This window comes from Geotrypetes seraphini, chromosome 10 (genome assembly GCF_902459505.1).
Source record: "Geotrypetes seraphini chromosome 10, aGeoSer1.1, whole genome shotgun sequence".
NCBI lineage: Eukaryota > Metazoa > Chordata > Amphibia > Gymnophiona > Dermophiidae > Geotrypetes > Geotrypetes seraphini.
Genome location: NC_047093.1, coordinates 87,423,096 through 87,443,296, shown reverse-complemented (window position 1 = coordinate 87,443,296; position 20,201 = coordinate 87,423,096). Strand labels below are relative to the sequence as shown.

Genomic DNA, 20,201 nt, shown 5'->3' with positions numbered 1-20,201 from the left:
GGAAACTTTCCGGAACTCCGCAAGTGTTTGTCTATCTGCAGGATTGTTTATTATCATTGTAGACTTGGTAAGATCGTTTGCTCAAGAAACCCTAGAACCAATTTAACACTTTACCAGAAAGTCCAATTGATTCCAGATAGTCAATTAGAATGTCGTGATCGACTAAGTCAAAGGCACTGCTTAGATCTAGTTGTAAGACTAGTGCACTAGAACCTTGGCTGAATAAATTATGGACGAGATCTAGTAATGAGGCTATAACTATTTCAGTACTAAAACCTGAACGGAAACCTGACTGATTCTCTTGCAGTATGCTGAAGTTGTCCAAATACATTACTAAGTTCTGGTTGACTAGGCCTTCCATCAGCTTTATAAATAAGGGGATGCTTGCAATTGGTCTGTAGTTTGTTGTCAGCTTGTTGGATTCTTTCGGTTTTTTTATGATCGGAGTGATCAGGATCTGACCTAAATCCTCAGGAAATGTACTAGTCAGTAATAGAGAAGAAAGTCAGTTATATAACTTAGCTTTGAAGGTGACAGAGGCAGCTTTCATAACGTTTGGTGGGCAACCGTCTAGTCTACAGTAAGAATCAGCGTATTTTGTGTAAAGTTTGCAGAATTGATCCCAAGTAGGAATGATGAATTTATTCCAGGACATGTCTACCCTAGGTTCATCTTTGTATTGCGCTACTGGGTAGTTCAAATGATTGAATGAGGGGACTGGCAGTTTGGATCTCAAATTGGTGATTTTGTTGTTAAAGAATTTCACCAGTGCATCAGCAGATGAGGGGGGGGGGGGGGGGGTGGACGTCTGAGGTAGAATGGGAAATGCCCTGTGTGTCATAGAGATTGTTTACTAGATTGAAAAAGTTTTTAGTGTTGATGTTTGGTGAACCAACTTTTTGGGCATAAAAATTAGTGTGTTTAATTGTTATAAGTTTTTTGTATTCTTTTAACTTTAGTCTCCAGTTCGCCCTCCATTTGCTGTTTCCAGATTTCAGCCATTGTCTTTCAAGTTTTCTTAGCTCCCGTTTCAGCGTTCCTAGCTCGTTGTCAAACCAGCCTTCTAAATTTTTGTTTCTCTTTCTTCTTAATTTGATGGGGGCCATTTTGTTTAGTATCTGTATACTCATGTTGTTCCAAGAATCTACAGAAAAAGGCTCTAAATCTAGGTTAGAAGTCAAGTCGAAATGTGCTTACACTTTATCTTTTCCCTCTTTTAAGGGAATTCAGTCTAAAACTTGGATTTCTCATTCTTCCTCATTCCTTTTTATATTATTTTGGAATGAATTACCGCTAGATTTAGGAATGTCTCTGTCTTTTTTGGTCTTTCAAAAAAAAAAAATTAAAGACTTTACTATTTGATATTTCATTAAAATAATTATTCTATTATTCTTTATAAATATTTGTTATTTTGGATTTAGGAAGCTTGATGAGGTATAGAATAGGGGAAGATATAATGACTTATATAGTTTCAAGAGGGGTGAGAGTAATAGCTAGAGGAACCTTTTAATGTACCTGGTTGTTCCTTTTTTAAAATCCAGTTCTGAAGGGGAGGTTTATCAAGTATTTGCAGGCAAAATTAGATAATGTAGTGGGGATAGAGAATAAAGGGTGGCCAGAAATTCAAACACACATCCTGTTTTTTGCAAACAGATAGAGGAGGAGGGAGACAAGTCTCCAAAGGAACTGAAAAGTGTGCAGCAAAAGCTGTGTGCACTTCTGATAAAGAATTTATAAGATGATGTGGGAGAAAAAGGGAGTTTGCTTGTGAGTGTAAAACTAGAGGGAGAGGAAGTGTGAATCAAAGGTGGATGGGATTATAGAGGTGGTCGAGTAGAATGGGATATCTTTCAGTTCAGTTCAGTTTATTTGATATATTCATACTGGAAATATAAAAACAAGTTTAAAGTCTAAGCAGTTTACAATAAAAGAGCAAGGGGAGGGGACAAACCCATAAAATATGAGAGACCAATAAACAAGACAAGACATGACTGAAATACATGGAAAAGCCAAGAAGGACTCGTTACACTAACATGCTCTTGGGGAAAGGAAAAAACCCATTAGGATTTGGGGATACCTAATATTCTGCGCCCCCACCTGGAATACTGCGTCCAACACCGGTCGCTGTACATGAAAAAGGACAAAGTACTACTCGAAAGGGTCCAGAGAAGAGCGACACAAATGGTTAAGGGACTGGAGGAATTGCCGTACAATGAGAGGCTAGAGAAACTGGGCCTCTTCTCCCTTGAAAAGAGAAGACTGAGAGGGGACATGATCGGAATATTGTCGAGCCCTATAGTTTTAGGGATGATACGGTATATAATATAAAATATTAGATTAGATTATAAACAATTACCTTCTTAATTGCTGGTACTGATTTTCAGCATTAACGTCATAGGATCTCTAAGGGAGAGGAAGGGATAATAGATGGCATGGATGAGCAGACTGGATAGGCCATATAGTCTTTCTCTGCCTTAATTTTTCTCTGTTTCTCTGTTAACTAAGTTGGCCAGCCAAATCTATATAGAGAAATGTAGGTGGCATATGTTGAGACCAACACTCCTTGATGCTCTAGTCTCCCTCATTCCTCTGAAGCAATTGAATAGTTCTTTAATAACAAAGCAAACAACTTACAGTCAGATGATAGTTCAATGTAGTTCAAGCCTGTACATTCCTTCTCACTCCACTAACATATCACATCTAAGCTAGGAGTGTCCACACTGTGGAGATCACACCGTTCTCCAGACTTAGAAGTAATCTAAGCTGTATTTGATTGTCAGAATTAAAGGGGTGAAAAACCTGGTGGGAGAGCACCACTCTCAGGCTCTCACTCTAGCTAGCATGTGTTTAGCAAATATGGCCACTGCTCTCCTCACTTATCTGGGATTACTATGCAAATAACAGTCCAATAATGATACAGTTAAAACATGAATTAGACACTTACAAATAACAATTAATTTAAGTTCTGCATGGAATTTAGCAAGGCGCCTTCTTGAAAAGTGAACTTGGTTAGGGGTGGAGAATGGGTAGGGAATGACTTAGGTGTTAGTAGATGTCTGTGTTAGGCACCAGCAAATTAGTCCAGAAAAACCCTGGCCTAATATACTGGCACCTAACATTATGATGCCTACTGGTACCTAAGCTGAGTTAGGAAAAGCCTCAGGTCTTTTGGTAGAGCTTAAGCTCAAACCACATCCGCCCACATCATCGGCTTAAAAAACTTCCGCTTAGAGTGACTAAATGCCTTTTAAATTCTTCAATAGGGATTGGGATATTAAGCAACAGTTTTAAATTCTGTGCTATCAGAATTTTATGATGTCTCATATGTAGCCAACGTTTCACAGGTATCAGCCGTTTCTTCAGGGCTCTTGGACTTTCATATTATCATTACACAATTTGGACTGTTGCGTAGTCAATCTCTCCAGCGTCTTGCATTTAGTCACTCTAAGCGGAAGTTTTTTGAGCTGATGATGTGGGCGGAGGTGGTTTGAGCTTAAGCTCTACCAAAAGACATGCACTGATCTAAATTACACCCGATCTGAGTACAACATAGGTACTCCTTTCTATCTTTATGTCTCAGCATTGCAAATGGTTATCGTTTTAAACGTGTAGTAGTAATGAACATTAAATCATTTGTCTAAATAAGCCCTTAAGCTAATTCTCCTCAGATTTTCTAACTCATGTTTTCACTCTCTATTTTGTAGCATATTATTGGTACCTTGCTTTACGTGCATTCTTAAATTTTTCCACAAGCAGACACATGAGCATTCACATACTCGCTTAGCTCAATCTCTCATTATTAGCACTTCATGTAAACTTTTTATTCCCTCCTCAGTTTCTCATGCCTTCATTTTGCTTTCTAAATCTCTGTCAAGTTTCATGTTCCAAGTTTATTTAAAATTGACTATCCTGCCCATCAAATGGACCATCTGAGTGGCAATAGGGTTGATAGACATGACTAGAGAGGGAAGGATGGGGAACTACAATATTAGATAGGAGAGCAAGGGTAGGAAACACTTGAGGTTAGAGGTTATGTTACCAGGGACTTGCTTACAGTGCTATGCAAAGAGAGTCAGTGGGGCTAACTGAAGGCATCTGTAAAAACAAATGTCTTAAGTTGAGCCTTGAAATATTCAAGGATTGGCTGCATTCTAAGGTACACTAGAAGCATATTCCATAGTTCAGAGCCCTGGACAAAGAAGACAGAATGTCAGATATTATGAATTATTTTTCTAAAAGTGGGGACTACTAAGCGGTTTTGTTGGGATGACTTAAGTGAACTAGGTGAGGAATAGGGTGTTAGGACACACGGAAGATAGCCAAGGCTCATGAGAAGTAGAAATTTTGTGTTGTCGGTTATACAATGAGAAAGGGGGAGTCAGTGGGCAGTTTTTAAGTGCAGTGCCATGTGGTCATACTTGTGCACTTTCTTAATCAGCCTAATTGTCATATTCTGGACTAGTTGCAGGCATTAAAGGTTCTTTACCCTGAGTCCCTCATATAAAGAATTATAATAGTCCAATAGACTGATCACTAAAGAGTGTACCAGGATGTTAGTGTGGGAGGGTGGAGTAGTCTTTCTAAAAAAATGTGCTGGTGAAGGATAGGTGTTGCAAAGAATTTCTTATTACATTAGTATTTATGGATCACTAATATGTCCCAGAAGGAATACAATGTGATTTATAATTTAGAAGAGCCTGGCCATATCCAGGGATTACATTATTTCATTAGGGTTATTTATTTTTTTTAATTTAAAATATTTATATCCTTCAAGGTATTACAACCAGAACGAAAGAAGTTATTCTGCTGTTGTATCGGGCGATGGTGCGCTCGCATCTGGAGTACTGCATCCAATACTGGTCGCCGTACCTTAAGGAGGATATGGCGTTACTTGAGAAGGTTCAGAAAAGAACGACACGATTGATAAAAAGTATGGAAAACCTTTCATATGATGAAAGATTAGAGAAACTGGGGCTCTTTTCCCTGGAGAAGCGGAGACTTAGAGGGGACATGATAGAGACTTACAAGATCATGAAGGGCATGGAGAAAGTGGAGAGGGACAGATTCTTCAAACGTTCAAAAACTACAAGAACGAGAGGGCATTCGGAAAAATTAAAAGGGGACAGATTCAGAACCAATGCTAGGAAGTTCTTCTTCACCCAAAGGGTGAATGCGCTTGATATGATAGGACAGAGTACGGTTTTGGGATTCAAGAAGGGATTAGATAATTTCCTGAAGGAAAAGGGGATAGAAGGGTATAGATAGAGGATTACTATAAGGTCCTGGACCTGATGGGCCGCCACGTGAGCGGACTGCTGGGCGTGATGGACCTCTGGTCTGACCCAGCAGAGGCACTGCTTATGTTCTTAAATCTAACAATGCTAAGCGGGTTCCAAAGTTACATACATAATCAACTAAAATACAATAAAATACAAAACATAAATTAACAAACCATCACTAAACAGAACCTCTCTGGCAAAAGCCAGAAAAAAAATGCACCCAGTAACACATAAATTTAAAACATCATAAAAACTACATAACAAGAAAAGCAGGTCATACAGCTTTAATGACATGGATAATTTGGATTGTGTTCGTAAAGGCACATGATTATAGAATATGGTTTGGAGAGAAGATTTGCTATATCTAGTGCTATAGTCTTGATATTATCCTGATCAGAAAAAAAAGAAGGCTTTTAGATTGAAGGGATTAGGATGAATTTATTATCCTAAAGCAAGTTTGAGACTTGTGTCAATTTAGTGTTGATACTGTGGATGTTGGAGGGGCTCAAGAGATCTAAAGTGATAAGGACCTGAATATCATCAGCATATATGTACTGTATATGGTGAAGTCAAGTGATTGGGCTAAAGTGAGTAAAAGAGCCAGAAAGATGTTAAAAAGTATGGGAGCTAGGATTGATCCCTGGGAGACCCCAGAGATAGGTGACAATTTCTGGGAGAAGAAGTTTTGAAACTGATCATTGAAGCTCCAGTCCTTGGAATAGGATGTAAACCAGTCATATATACAGTGGGCCCAATATTCATGGCAATTTAAGTACTGCGAGTTGCCATGAGAGGCTGCGGCAGCCATTTTGAAAGACCTGCCCATGAAAATCCTTGCTAAATCACCAAGTATTTAGGTAGGCCCATGGAGGCCTACCAAGACATAGGGATAGAGTGGGGACCAGCCAGGCAGTGGGGAGGAGAGATCATCCTTGGTGGGGGTTTGAGAGGACCAGGGAATCAGAGGTTTTGGGGGAGGGGTAAATTTTAAAACAAAAATACTTGTGGGTCCCAGCCCAATTTTCAGTCTGGGCCTGCATAACTCTTATTTGGGCCTGGCTAAATATTGGTCTAAATATATAGCCTGAAATAAAAGAAAAACTGATTGTATTTGATCAAGGTGGCAATATATGTAAGTGGTGATGTTTCAGTGCTATGGTGCTGCCAAAATCCTGTCCAATTCAGATGAAATATATTTGTCTCAGTAATTCAATTTGAGAGTTGAGAATGGATTACTGTTTCAGCAATCTTAACTATGAAAAGAAGATTAGCAACGAGCCTGAAATTTGTGATGTCACTAGTGGATTGAGAAGAATTTGTTATTTTTGAATGAATAACAGCAACTTTCCAGGTGTCCGTGGTTTTCGGTGTTATAGTGAGCCAAGATCTGCACTCTTGGATTTTGGTAAGGAATAGCAGGAATACTGCATTTTTAATAAAATAAAATAAAATAAAAAATGTGAAAGAAGTATCAAATACATACCTTCTGCCTTGGTATCGTCTACCAATGGACAGGCGGTTCGTAGGGTCACAGTGCTCAGCTCAGAGTGTCGTCCACGTGTATCCACTGCATACAGTGTAAACCTGAAAAATGATAATGTGAAAAAAATTAAAAACTGACTTTTCAAGAATGACTAGACTTGAAAGGTGGTGGTAAATGGATGCCAAAGTTTCTTTCGAGAAATTCATTCTGATAAAATAAGACATGTTATGCATGGAGTAGCCATTCATATTCATAGTAACATAGTATAGTAAAACCTTGGATTGCAAGTAACTTGGTTTGCAAGTGTTTTGCAAGACAAGCAAAACATTTTATTAGATTTTGACTAGATATACAAGCAATGTCTTGCAATACAAGTACATACAGTATACACACATCACAACTGAGCCGATGGTTCTTCTCTCTCTGATACTGCAGGAGTGTAGTGACTGTTCTAAATACAAGTAAGTATACTATTTTGTATTAAAGTTTTTGGGTTTGAGTTTCCATTATTTCCTATGGGGAAATTTGCTTTGATGTACGAGTGCTCTGGAACAAATTATGCTCACAAACCAAGGTTTTACTGTAGTAATAATAATAATAATAATAATAATAATGATAACCAAAAGTTCTAGGTGTTTTACACTAAAAAAAAGCTGGACAATCAGCGAAATAAAATAATATAGTAAAAAATAAGTAAGTGAAGACAGATAAAGACCCACATGGTCCATTTAATCTGCCCAAAAGAAATAGCAGCAGCAGCTAAGTAACTTCTTGAAATGAATTGGAAAGGGAGCCAAGGTTTCTGAGGATGCATTGCAAGAGCTTAAAACCAATTACATAGTTTCAGTATCAGCCTTCATAGCCAAAGTCTCAAATTTCTTATATCTCATTTCAAGGGATATGCAATGGCCTTCCTTTATTCAAGGGGCAAATTCCATTTGCAATATTCAACACTTAACATCCCACTTAACATCCTGGTACACGCTTTAGTGATCAGTCTGCTATTCTCCTGCCCATATAAAATCCCAACAAGGGCACCACACTTTGCCTGACTGGCTGCCTCATCGGATATACACTTATCACTCTCATAGAACTAAATTTGGGCCATTTCCTATATGGCTATTTTCTATATGGCTTTAGAAATCACTAACTATAATGGTGCAATCAATGTATCACTAACTATAATGGTGTATCAATCAATGTATCACTCAATCAATGTATCTCTAAATGGTGTATTGCTCAATCAATGTATGACTTAATCACTCAATCAATGTGGTAAGCAAATTAATGGAAACACTTTTAAAACAGAGAATGGTCAAGTTTATGAAATCCTGTGGATTGCAGGTCTGGAGGCAACATAGATTCACTAGAGGTAGGTCTTGTCAGACAAATCTGATCAATTGCTTTGACTGGGTGACCAGAGAATTGGATAGAGGATGTGCACTAGATGTGGTGTATTTAGATTTTAGCAAAACCTTTGACAGTGTTCCACACAGATGTCTAATAAATAAACTGAGTGCCCTCGGGATAGGTCCCAAAGTGACGGGCTGGGTCAAGAACTGGTTGAGTGGAAGGTGACAAATAACTTACTACTTTCAAAAGATCTTGAACAGGTTAATCCAGATTCACTATCTTCTAAATGTTCAAAATTTAAAATACCTAGTCTAAATGAGATTGAAGCTATTCTTAAAACTCTGAATATCAAAGGTTCTAAAGCTGATCAAATACCACCACTTATTCTTAAACAATACTTTGACATCTTTGGACCTTTGATTCATACATTAGTTACCGAAAGTTTAAACCAACACACTGTGCCCTTGGATTGGAAAAAGTCATACATCCGTCCCATTATTAAAGATAAAAATATCAGTCATGGTGACCTATCCAATTATAGACCAATATCTAACATCCCCTTTTTAGAAAAATTAACAGAGAAAATTGTTTTCAACCAAATTTCAGAGTTTGTAGAAAAAACTAACGTGTTACATCCGAATCAAACTGGTTTTAGACAGCACCATAGCACAGAATACTCCCTGATTGGCATGACAACTTCTATTCAATATTTCTTAAATCATCATCAATCGGTGCTGTTAATTTCTATTGATCTTTCAGCAGCATTTGATATGATTGATCATCAACTTCTTCTTAGCAGACTCCAATCTATTGGGGTTACAGATGAAGTTCTTGCGTGGTTTACATCCTATTTCAGTGATCGCACATCCACAGTTCTTTTCAATTAATCTTCCTCTAAACCATCACACATTGCACATGGGGTTCCCCAAGGATCTATTCTTTCACCCTTACTTTTTAATATTTTTCTTGCACCACTATTGACATTATGCCAATCTGTAGGCTTTCATGTCTTTGCCTATGCTGATGACATTCAGCTACTGCATCCTCTAAATAATAATAATGTACTTGAAATTTCGGGTATTAATGGAAAACTTGACCAAATTTATCATTGGCTGGATGAAAACAGATTGGCACTTAATATCAAAAAAACTAATGTCATGCTTTTTCCATGGAAGGACAGTTTCCCTCTTGTTACTCCTGTCGCTATTCAAAACGTTCCCCTACAATCAGTCAAAAATATTAAAATTTTAGGGGTAATTTTTGATAATAAACTTACTTTTCAAGACCATATTAGTAACATCATGAAAACTACCTTTTACAGGTTACGTAAAATTCGCTCTATTTCTAAATTTCTATTCCCAAGTCACTTAACATTCTGATTCACTCTTTGGTGATGTCTAAAATAGACTATTGCAATTCTCTATTTAAAGGAATTGCTTTACATGAAATAAAACATCTTCAAATTATACAAAATGCATCAATTAAATTAATAACCAAATCCAGAAAATTTGACCATGTAACACCACTTCTTAAAAATGCTCACTGGCTTCCAGTTATTCACAGAATAACCTTTAAACTTTGTATAATCACCTTCAAAACTCTATATAATATGACCCCCACTTTTTTATTTAAGTTATTAATTCCATATTCTGCAAGGAGAATTTTAAGATCTAACGAACAAAACTTATTGTCTATTCCTTCACTGAAAAGTATAAATACGAGAAGGCAATTTATTTTTTCATGTACTGCACCACAGGCTTGGAATGCCCTCCCTATTTTTTTAAGGGAGGAGAAGGAATTCGGAAAATTTAAAAGTAACTTAAAAACTTTTCTTTTTAAAGATGCCTTTGCAAACTAATTTTATTAGGTTACTACTCCATTTTATTTTATTATATTTTTTAACTACTACCCTCGTGTATTTTCCCTGAATGTCTCTCTTTACTTTAATGAATTGTATTTCACCCCTCCTTACCTAATGTTAAGAGTATGTTAAACTGAGTGTAATTTAGTCTTTTTAAATATTCGTATGTATTGTACTGTTGCCTAACAAATGTAAATTTTAGTGTGTACATCGCTTAGAAGTTTGATTAAGCGATTAATCAAGATACCTAATAAACTTGAAACTTGAAACTTGATCAATGGAGATTGCTCTGAGGAAAGGGATGTTGCCAGTGGTGTACCTCAAGGTTCTGTTTTTGGGACTGTTCTTTTTAACATTTTTATAAATGATATTGCTGAAGGGTTGTCGGGTAAGATTTGCTTCTTTGCAGATGATACCAAAATCTGCTATAGAGTAGATATGCCGGATGGTGTGAATAGCAAGAAGAAAGACCTGGCGAAGCTTGAAGAATGGTCTGAAATTTGGCAGCTAAAATTTAATGCTAAGAAATGCATGGTTATGCATTTGGGCTGCAAAAACACAAGGGAATGGTACAGATTAGGGAGTGAAGAGCTTATGTGCATGACGGAAGAGCGGAAATTGGGTGTGATTGTATGTAACTATCTTAAGGTGGCCAAACAGGTTGAAAAGGTGATGGTAAAAGCTAGAAGGATGCTAGGTTGCACAGGGAGAGGTATGGCTAGTAGGGAAAAGGAGGTATTGATGCCTCTGTATAAGACTCTGGTGAGACCTCATTTAGAATATTGTGTACAATTCTGGAGGCCACACCTTCAAAATGATATAAAAAGGATGGAGTTGGTCCAGAGGATAGCTACTAAAATGGTATGTAGTCTTCATCATAAGGCGTATGGGGACAGACTTAAAGATCTCAATCTGTATACTTTGGAGGAAAGGCGGGAGAGGGAGATATGATAGAGACGTTTAAATACCTATGTAATGTAAATGCGCATGAGTCGAGTCTCTTTAATTTGAAAGGAAACTGCAATGAGAGGGCATAGGATGAAGTTAAGAGGTGAAAGGCTCCGGAGTAATCTAAAGAAATACTGTTTTACAGAAAGTGTGGTAGATGCATGGAACAGTCACCCAGAAGAGGTGTGGAGACAGAGACTGTGTCTGAATTCAAAAGGGCCTGGGATAGGCACGTGGGATCTCTCGGAGAGAGAAAGAGATAATGGTTACTGCGGATGGGCAGACTAGATGGGCCATTTGGCCTTTATCTGCCATCATGTTTCTATGTTTCTAATGTATCACTCAATCAATGGTGTATCAATCAATCAATGTATCACTAACTATAATGGTGTAATCAATGTAAATATGATAGTGATACATTGTTTGATACACCATTGATTGATTGATACATTGATTGGGGATTGATTGATACACCATTGATTGAGTGATACATTGATTACACCATTATAGTTAGTGATTTCTATAGCCATACAGAAATCATCAAGTTCCACAGAATGTACTGTTAATATTCAAGTTTGCTCTCTGTCATTATTCACAGGGAGGGGGGTGGTATTAGAAAAATTTTACAACAGAGAGAGCAACCTTGAATATATACAGTACATACTATGGAACCTGATGATTTCTATATGGCTAAAGAATGGCAAACCTTATTTATATTATTATTCTTTATTGAATTTCACATTTTTATGATAAACAACAATCATTTTGCAATCAACAGTATCCAGTAAACAGAAAAAGGGAAATAAACATTTTTTTTTCAACTGTTTGTTAGTCCACAATATTGGAGAAGGAATTTCAAAATCTGAGCATAATTCAAAGAAAGTTAATTCATAGGCAATATAATGGAAGATCTTAAGTGGACCTAATGTATTAACTGTGAGCACTTATTCTTGTTTCTCTATAGGGGTACTAGCTGTCCTAACCTCTTTATTCATAATAAATCTAGATAACTGTGAAGAATCAAAGAAAATATATCTAACTCCTTTAAAGTTAATCAAACATTTACATGGAAATCGTAATACAAATGTTGCACCAGAACGGCTTTTCAAAACCCGGCACTTTATCCGGGTTTTGAAAAGCTTCTAGCTCAGGAATGCATCAGGAGGGCATCTGTGCACATGCAGATGCAATGTGGTGACATCTTGTGTGTGTGCGCATGCTTGTGGCATCATTGCGTCACACCACATGTGCAGATGCCCTCCCGACACAGCTCCAAGCATGAGAACAGGTTGAGGGGGTTAGGCTGGGGTGGGCCTAGGTGGAGCGGAGCGGGGCTGGGTAAAACTGGGCAGGCTTGGGGGTGAGGGCCAAGGATTCAGATTTGACAATAGTAAAATCTGATAACCCTAGCCTGTGGAAAATAGTGGATGTGTGTGCCCAATACTCTGTCTTTACCCATGATGGCTACATTTAATAGCATTCTGGAATCTACAGGAAAGTGACCTGAGGGGATTTCAAATATAGTTGGCGGGTCAGTGAGTTAAATGTTCCAGTGCTCACAGGAATTCTATGAGCGTCGGAGCATTTACCTCATTGGCTCGCAGCTTTGTAAAAGCCAGCATTAATCTTTGCAATTAAATGTATAAGATGTTATAATCAGGGTCAGATGTTTCAATAGGTTTCCCCTTCAATTCACACCAACACAGAGACTACACATTTAAATATTTGTATTTATTTATTGCAACTTAAAAACCCCAATAACAATTGAGTGTGAAAGAAAACTAAATAGTTATGTCCAACAATTGTTGTTATCAGATGTTTTTTTTTAAAGAAGGTAAATTAAATTTAAATAGAAATGAATAGCAAAGCTAATTTACCATTTATGTGTGATCCTATTTACATTGATTACACTATTATAGTTAGTAATAATAATAATATTCAAACCTCAAACAAACACATCATGCTTTTCAACTTAATACCAACTTTGTTTCAGGATTTCTAGAACCACAGGTATTTGACTAGATGACTCTTAAAACCAGAGAGCATTTCTTAGTCCCAAAGTTCAATAAAATACAAAAAAGTGTATACGAAGTCTGACAATTAAGTTGACGAACTTGCCACCATGTGCTTACGTTGGCAGCACTGTACAAACAGCTCAGTAAGATTTCATAACCTTGGTATATCAGTGTCTCACAGCTGTGTTTGTGTCAACGTATGGTGGTGTCTTACTGAGTGGAGATCATCATTGTTGTTGCATGTTTTAGTATGCCATTATAAGAATGTCAGAGCTTGAATTAGAGCAATAAACAAACATTAAATTTATAAACTTGGCAAGAGTGGAAATGAAATCAGGGACATGTTAGTCCAAGTTTATGGGAATAATGCCATGAAGAAAATTGCAGTGTACAAATAGATTAAACGTTTTTCTGAGGGTATGGAAAGTGTCACTGATGAAGAGAGGTCAGGGCAGCCAGTAATGAGCAAAACTGACAAAAACATTGAAAAAATTTGTTGAATTGTGTGTCAAAATTGTCGGCTTACTGTGAGAAGCATAGCAAACCAAGATAGAGAAACAGGAAAATCTTAACTGAAAATCTTGGCATGAGAAAGGTGTGTGCAAAAATGGTCCCTCATGGTTCTTGCATCACAAAAATGCACTAGTTCAAAATTCAAATGGCACTATGTAAGGGAGGTTTTAGCCAGTAAACAAATAACTGTATTGGAACACCCTCACTACTCACCTGATTTAGTCCCCAATGACTTTTTCTTTACCCGAAGATAAAGGAAATATTGACCTTAAGACATTTTGATGACCATTCAGGAAAAAGACTTCCAAAATTGCTTTGAAGGGTAGACTAAGTGCTGGCATCAGTGTACAGCTTCCCAAGGGAGTACTTCGAAGGTAACCATAGTGATATTCAACAATGAGGTATGTAGCACTTTTTTCTAGGATGAGTTCATGAACTTAATTGTCAGACCTTGTATATGTGTAAATATAAAAATAAAGGTTTTTTTAAATCCTGTTTTTACCAGTATCACCGCTTTGTTGTGTTGGGTACCACTGAGTTGTTCTCCTACCACCTGTCTGGAGCCAGCAGCTCCTCTGAAGATCCAGATGTTTGCTACTATCCTATCTGTAAACAAATGAAAGGAAGCAAAACCCTAACCTCCCTTGATGAATGCAGACTAAAGTAAGTGTCTTCTTAGGCAAAGGCCATGTATTTCTAACTAAATATGCAAAAGAACATATAATTCTTTAATCCCTAAGCTGACCCTCCCATGAAAGAAAAAGCTCACAATAATGGTCTCTTAATGAGACAGTTGCTATTAAATGCAGCTTCTCCCAAGCTTCCAGCCTCTGTTTGATCTCCCTGCAGCTCCTATGCTCCTAGGCTGTACATGAGCCCAGCCTCTGAGTAGCTCTCAGCATTTCCCTCCGGATTCTCCCATGTAAGTGTTTTAAATTTATTATTTTTTTTCTTTCTGTTACACCTCTCTGTTTCCCTCTCACAGATGACAGAGGATATCCACAGTGAGCCTGGCTAATGACACCCATCATGTACCTACAAAATGCCACAGAGGAGGACTACAATAAGTGACATAGGAGCACCAATGCCATCATTGAGCACTCAAGAACTGCTTCAGATGCCTTGACTATTCAGTAGGGAGGGGAGCTGCTCTACCAACCAGAGAAGGTGACTCTGATATTCATGGCCTTTTTTGGAGGGCTCTATAACCTTGACCTCCAAAAAAGGCAGCCCCTCCTAAACTCCCCAACACCAGCAGCAGTCACTGGAACCAGATGATGAGGATTTGCCCCCTCACATAGCTTACCAGGGTGTATTCCCAGAGGGGGGTCCGCCCCAGACAATGTTTAATATAAACTTCCAGTAAAGGTCAGTGACCAGGTTTATTAATGCTGAACAGCTCTTATAAACCCCAGTAATTCTACCTCTATCCCCACCACCTCCCACAACACCCCAACACATAGCCCCCCAACACCCACACAGTAAGACCTAAATCCAGAGCCCCCTGCCTACTTCCCTCTCCCCTTCCCTCAGCCCCTCCCTCCCCATCCCCTCTGAGCCCTCCATGATACCCCTCTTATTGGTACAGAAGTACAGGAGGCAGCTTCTGCAGCCTCAGAGTCACTGCCAGAGTCTTCATCCTCTATATTGTCTGACCCAGGTACAGCCTTGTGGAATGCCAACTATTTCATGGGATGTCCAGATGGCTGGCATGGGTCAGGTCCCAGGATTGGGTCATCTTTCACATGGCCCCGTTTGGCTGGCTCTTTGCCTTTTGGTGCTGGCCTAGTGCTGGAGGTGGAGGGGGGGGGGGGAGGAATAGAAATATGTATACAAACACTGAACCATAAAGAAGCCAGGCTCTGCATGCAATAAAATACCACAGAAACAGTGGTGCATATCCCCTAATACTGTACAAAATATAAAGATAGCAGATGTAAATTTAAAAAAAAATTTACAAATCCATAGCTTGTCACCCCTACAGTATCTCACTAACTCTATCCTCTTCCCCCATCCAGCATATGCCCTTTTTCTTTATTCCCTCCTTCCATCCAGTATGTGTTCTCTTTCTCCACTTCCTTTCAGCATCTGCTGCCTCCTGTCTCTCCTCCTAACTGATATCCAACGTCTGCCCCCTGCTCTCTCTCCCTTCACCTCACTTCCATCATCTGCCTGCTTCTCTCTCTCTCTCTCTCTGTCTGCTTCCAACCCAATTCTATTGAATATTTGCCCCCTTCTCTCTCCCTCCACCCCAATTCCATCGAGTTATCTTGCTCCCTCACCTCTTCACCGCTGCTTTCCCATACGCTCCTGATGGCTCAAGATATTAAACCTCAAGCACCACTTAACTTCTTCCCCTGGTTGGCCTCTTCTCCCTCCCTTCCCCTCACCTTTGCAGTCACCTTTCCATTTCAAAATTGATGTTTTCTTTTTCATATGGGCCCCAGCATCGACAGCAACCATTCTCTTGCATATGACTGCTCGGCCCAAAGCTTTCCCTTTGACGCAAGCCACCTAGGCGGAAACAGGAAGCTGCATCAGAGGGGAAGCTTTGGGCTGAACAGCCACTTTCAAGAGAACGGTTGCTGTCAATGCCGGGGCCTGTCTGAAAAAAAAAAACACATCAATTTTGAAACGGAAAGGTGACAGCGAAAGTGAGGGGAAGGGAGGGAGATGGGCCAACAAAGGGAAGAAATGCCCATACCGCGGGGACCCCTGGAGCTGTGGGGCCCAGGGCAGCTGCTCTGCCTCCCCTAAAAATGGCCCTAAAGCACCACACCAGCGGGCCCCCCTGACATTTTCAGGCCCCTGGCATGTGCCTACTTTTCCTACCCCTTAATCCTACCCTGGGCTTGCAGCTGAGTGGCTGATCCTGCTTCCTCTGTTTTTGGGTACCATGTTCACTAACAACAGAAATAAATTGAAAATGACATTTATATAGCTGTTTCTAGACATCTAGGGTGTGGCTCGTAGGATATCCTGGAGAAGAGACGGCTCAGGAGTGATATGATAGAGGTCTATAAAATTCTGAGTAGAGCGGAAAGGGTAGATGTGAATCGCTTGTTTACTCTTTCCAAAAATACTAGGACTAAGGGGCATGCGATGAAACTACTAAGTAGTAGATTTAAAACAAATCAGAGAAAATATTCCTTTACATAACGTATAATTAAAGTTTAGAATTTGTTACCGGGGAAAGTGGTGAAATCAGATAGCTTAGCAGGGATTTATAAAGGATCAAATTTTATTTATTTATTCAATTATAAATATAAAAATTCCAATATATTTATAAAGAAAAAAGAGAGACTTACACACAAGTTAAACAGGAAACAAACAAGAGATAAAATAAAACTCAATATGAGATTATCAGTCTCTCTAATAAAGCCCACATTATGGGAGAAACCATTCATCTTCCATCATGGGATCTGATAGATATCAAAGGTAACCTAAAAAATAATATCAATAGTGCAGTGTTACATCTTCTACAATATTTTAAGGACTACGTCCCCGTGGAGGAACTGGAAGGAATTACTCCTTTCCCCTCTAGGAAAAACCGTAACTGAGAGGAGTCAAAAAAATATACGAATATTGATCCAAAAGGATCAAACATTTTCAGGGATATCTAAGCTGAAATTTAGCTCCCAACGACAGTACAGAATGTGTCAATTGTAAGAACCCTTTCCTTCTGGTCTGTGTTAACTTTGAAACATCTGGGAACATGGAGATTTTAAGAGTCCATAAAGGTCACTTCTTTAAGCCTAAAAAAACAGCCTCTTTGTCTTGTTGAAAGACAAGTCACCAGAAGTATAGAGTATGAGATGGCTTCGTCCTCTGAGGTTTCTAATATTCTTGTTAAGTCCATTAGACTCGCTGGATCAGGTGAGACCTCAGGTTGAGAGACCTTCTTAGATACTTGAAGGTAATATATTCTGTGTAAAAGTGGACGTGCAGACTCCGGGTATTTAAACGATTCCTTAAGAAATTTATAAAATAAATCTCTAGGAGACATTGCTAGTACTTTAGGAAAGTTAAGTATTCTCAAATTTAACATTTTAGTGTAATTTTCCATTTTTTCAACTTTCCTCACTAACAATAATCAATCTTGCATTAAGGTAGCTTGAGTCTTTTGTATCCCTTTAACCTGAGGGGACCAAATTTTATTAAACATTGAAAGTGACTTAGATTTTATTTCAATAGTAATGGTGGTAATGTCCAATGATATAAAATAAGAACAGCATAGGCTGTAAACTCAATCAAAAAATGAAGGAAAAAGCCTCAGAAAGGGCCCTCCCACCTCAACCAAAAAGGTTACAAAGAAGTGGTCGAGCGGTCACCTCATTGGCAAAAAACCTTCAATATGTGTTAAAGCCTTATGCTGTGCTCTGCTTTGCTAATGAAATTTAAATGATAGAAGAAAATTCTCGGTTCACAGTTGCTTGTGCAGATCAGTACTGATCTGCACAAGCAACTGTGTGTGGAGGTTGCGACCCAGTTCCTAAGATGGTATGAAGAAGATTAGAGTATTCTTGAGAGAATTGTCACTGACAACGAGACTGTGACCCGGAAAGCAAAAGAAAAAACATGAAGGAAGTGGTTTTCACCTGGCTTCAGGAACAGCTGAAAAGCTTCTTTGCAGGAATGCAGAAGCTAGTTGAATAATACAGCAAATGTGTTGCCTTGAATGGGGACTATGTGTAAAAGCGATATGTTCAATTCCTCACAGTTATTCCTATTAAAGCCGTTAAATGCATTTTGCCTTTACTTTTTGTTTTACCCTCATACATCAACTTTTGCAATTATTGGCAGAGAATGTAGTGACAGCATTTAGCCTAGCAGGCAGTAACATCACTTAGGCTGATAATTTCCCACCATATATATCCATATGTCCTGATGAAAATGCAGTTGGTAAAGTCCACATGATATGGGAAGTATAGGTCTCATGTCCTCAGTGATGTTGTCAGATACTTGTGAGCTGAATTGGCTACTGTTGGAGACAGGAGCTGGCCCTTGATGGACTGCTGGCCTGTCCAGTATGCTCACTGTTGTGCCCCTCTGGGTCTGTCTCTTGCCAAGGCAGCTGGCATTCCTTCAGCACCTGATGTAGGAGCCTCAGTATCTGACCCATGACCAGCCTGTGTTGCTGAAACTCCTGCAGAAAGTCTTTAAGCATGACTGAGACTTGCTACAGGAGTTGCATATGGGACTTGGGAAATAATCCCTATAGGGGATGCTGCCACAGCAGCAGGTTCTTGGGGATGGGTGGGTGGGCCCTGAGGCTCCTCCATCTCCTCTTCCTCCTCTTTACCCTCTAGGGCAGGCATGTCTGCCCAGGGGTCCTCCTCCACCTCGTTGCCTTAGAGTGGCACTTCCTAGGCACTCAGGTAGACCTCTACCTCCTGGGCCACCTCCTGCTCCTCCTGGCCCTTCTCCTCAGTTTGTTGGCCCTCCTTCTCCACCTTCTGGCACTCTTCCTCCTGCTCACATTGCCCTGTGTATGGTAAAGACATAGAGTCAGAGTGATCACAACAAACATGGGTTGCGTAGTAGTGCTGCTGAGGGTCAAGAGGCAGAGAATGGCCAATATATAGTTCTTGGGGGGGGGGGGGGTTCAGGCATCAGGGAGCCAGATCTGAGGGGTGGAATCAATGCGATATCATAGCATAAAACCCTGATGGGTGGCCTGGCAGTTTGCAACAGAGGGTGGGGTAGTCCAGCAATAATGCACCATTGGGACCATTGGGTTTGGACAGGGTTGTGGGAGTAGACATGTTGGGAATCATATATATTCTGATGCTTCCTGAAACCCACCAGGGAAGCTTGTGTTTTGCCCCAACTGTGGAGGCCTCCCTTTGTAGATGGCATGGTTGTGGTTTGAGGGTAGGGGATATGATCTTTGGGTACCAGTCTGTGTGTGGGAGTCATGCTAACTGATAAAGATTATTTTTGGGTGCATGTGGAAGGGAGATGCACATATGGTTATAGGTGGGATTCTGTGGGATGGGGAGGGGGAGAGAGAGAGGCTTTAGGGGAGGCCTTGTGCTGTAAATATGTACTGGGTACTGGTTTTGGACTTTCAAAAATGTCTTGCAAAGCAGCATCCCAACCTGTGGTGTATGCAATGAGTGTGGTTTGGGGTGTGTGAGGGGTTATCAGTTTGAGGGGCCAGGAATATAGCAAGTGCCCTCTGTTATTATACTATCCTTCATCCCTTTCCCTTCTGTCAGCTGATTGTGTGGTGTAGTGGTTTGGGCTGAGGTGTTGTAGTGCCAAGGTTTGGGGGTTCAATGCCTACTGTTGGTATTTGTGGTGACTGTTTATTTTTTCCCCAATTACAGCAATGAACAATATATGAGCTTGTAGGAGAATGTATCTTTTGAAACTGATGGGTACTAGTGGATATATGATTTCTTCCCCCTCTCCCCCGATCCTTCCCATGCCACCTCATTGATTGAGGTTCTGGGGGGTTGCAGGTGCAGAGAAGAGGTGGGTATATCACATATAGGACATAATGGGGGCCAGGGAGGTTGTAGGGGGTAGTTACGTCGAACTTTGAGGCAATGTCTCATATACCAGATGAGGACCCCGACCCTGACCCTGGCTCTGCCAATGACCCACTCATGCTCCACCTAAAGTGCCCTGCCCTGCGCCTGCCTCCAAGTCTTGCCCCTAACCTGCCCCACCACCCAGTGCAACTTCTATGTCTCTCCAGCCCCCCACCTGAGTTTCTCCTATGTCCTCACGTACCTCCTCAG

At 39.7% G+C, this 20,201-nt stretch overlaps 1 protein-coding gene across 10 annotated transcripts in view; it reads right to left on the bottom strand.

Annotated features, from left to right (window-relative positions):
• ASTN2 (astrotactin 2) overlaps window positions 1-20,201 on the bottom strand; it is a 1,902,914-nt gene that overhangs the window by 36,360 nt on the left and 1,846,353 nt on the right. For all 10 annotated transcript variants that reach the window (XM_033961675.1, XM_033961676.1, XM_033961677.1 and 7 more), the window contains one exon: window positions 6,763-6,863. In XM_033961675.1, the coding sequence (XP_033817566.1) occupies window positions 6,763-6,863 (101 nt within the window). The remainder of the gene's footprint in view (window positions 1-6,762; window positions 6,864-20,201) is intronic.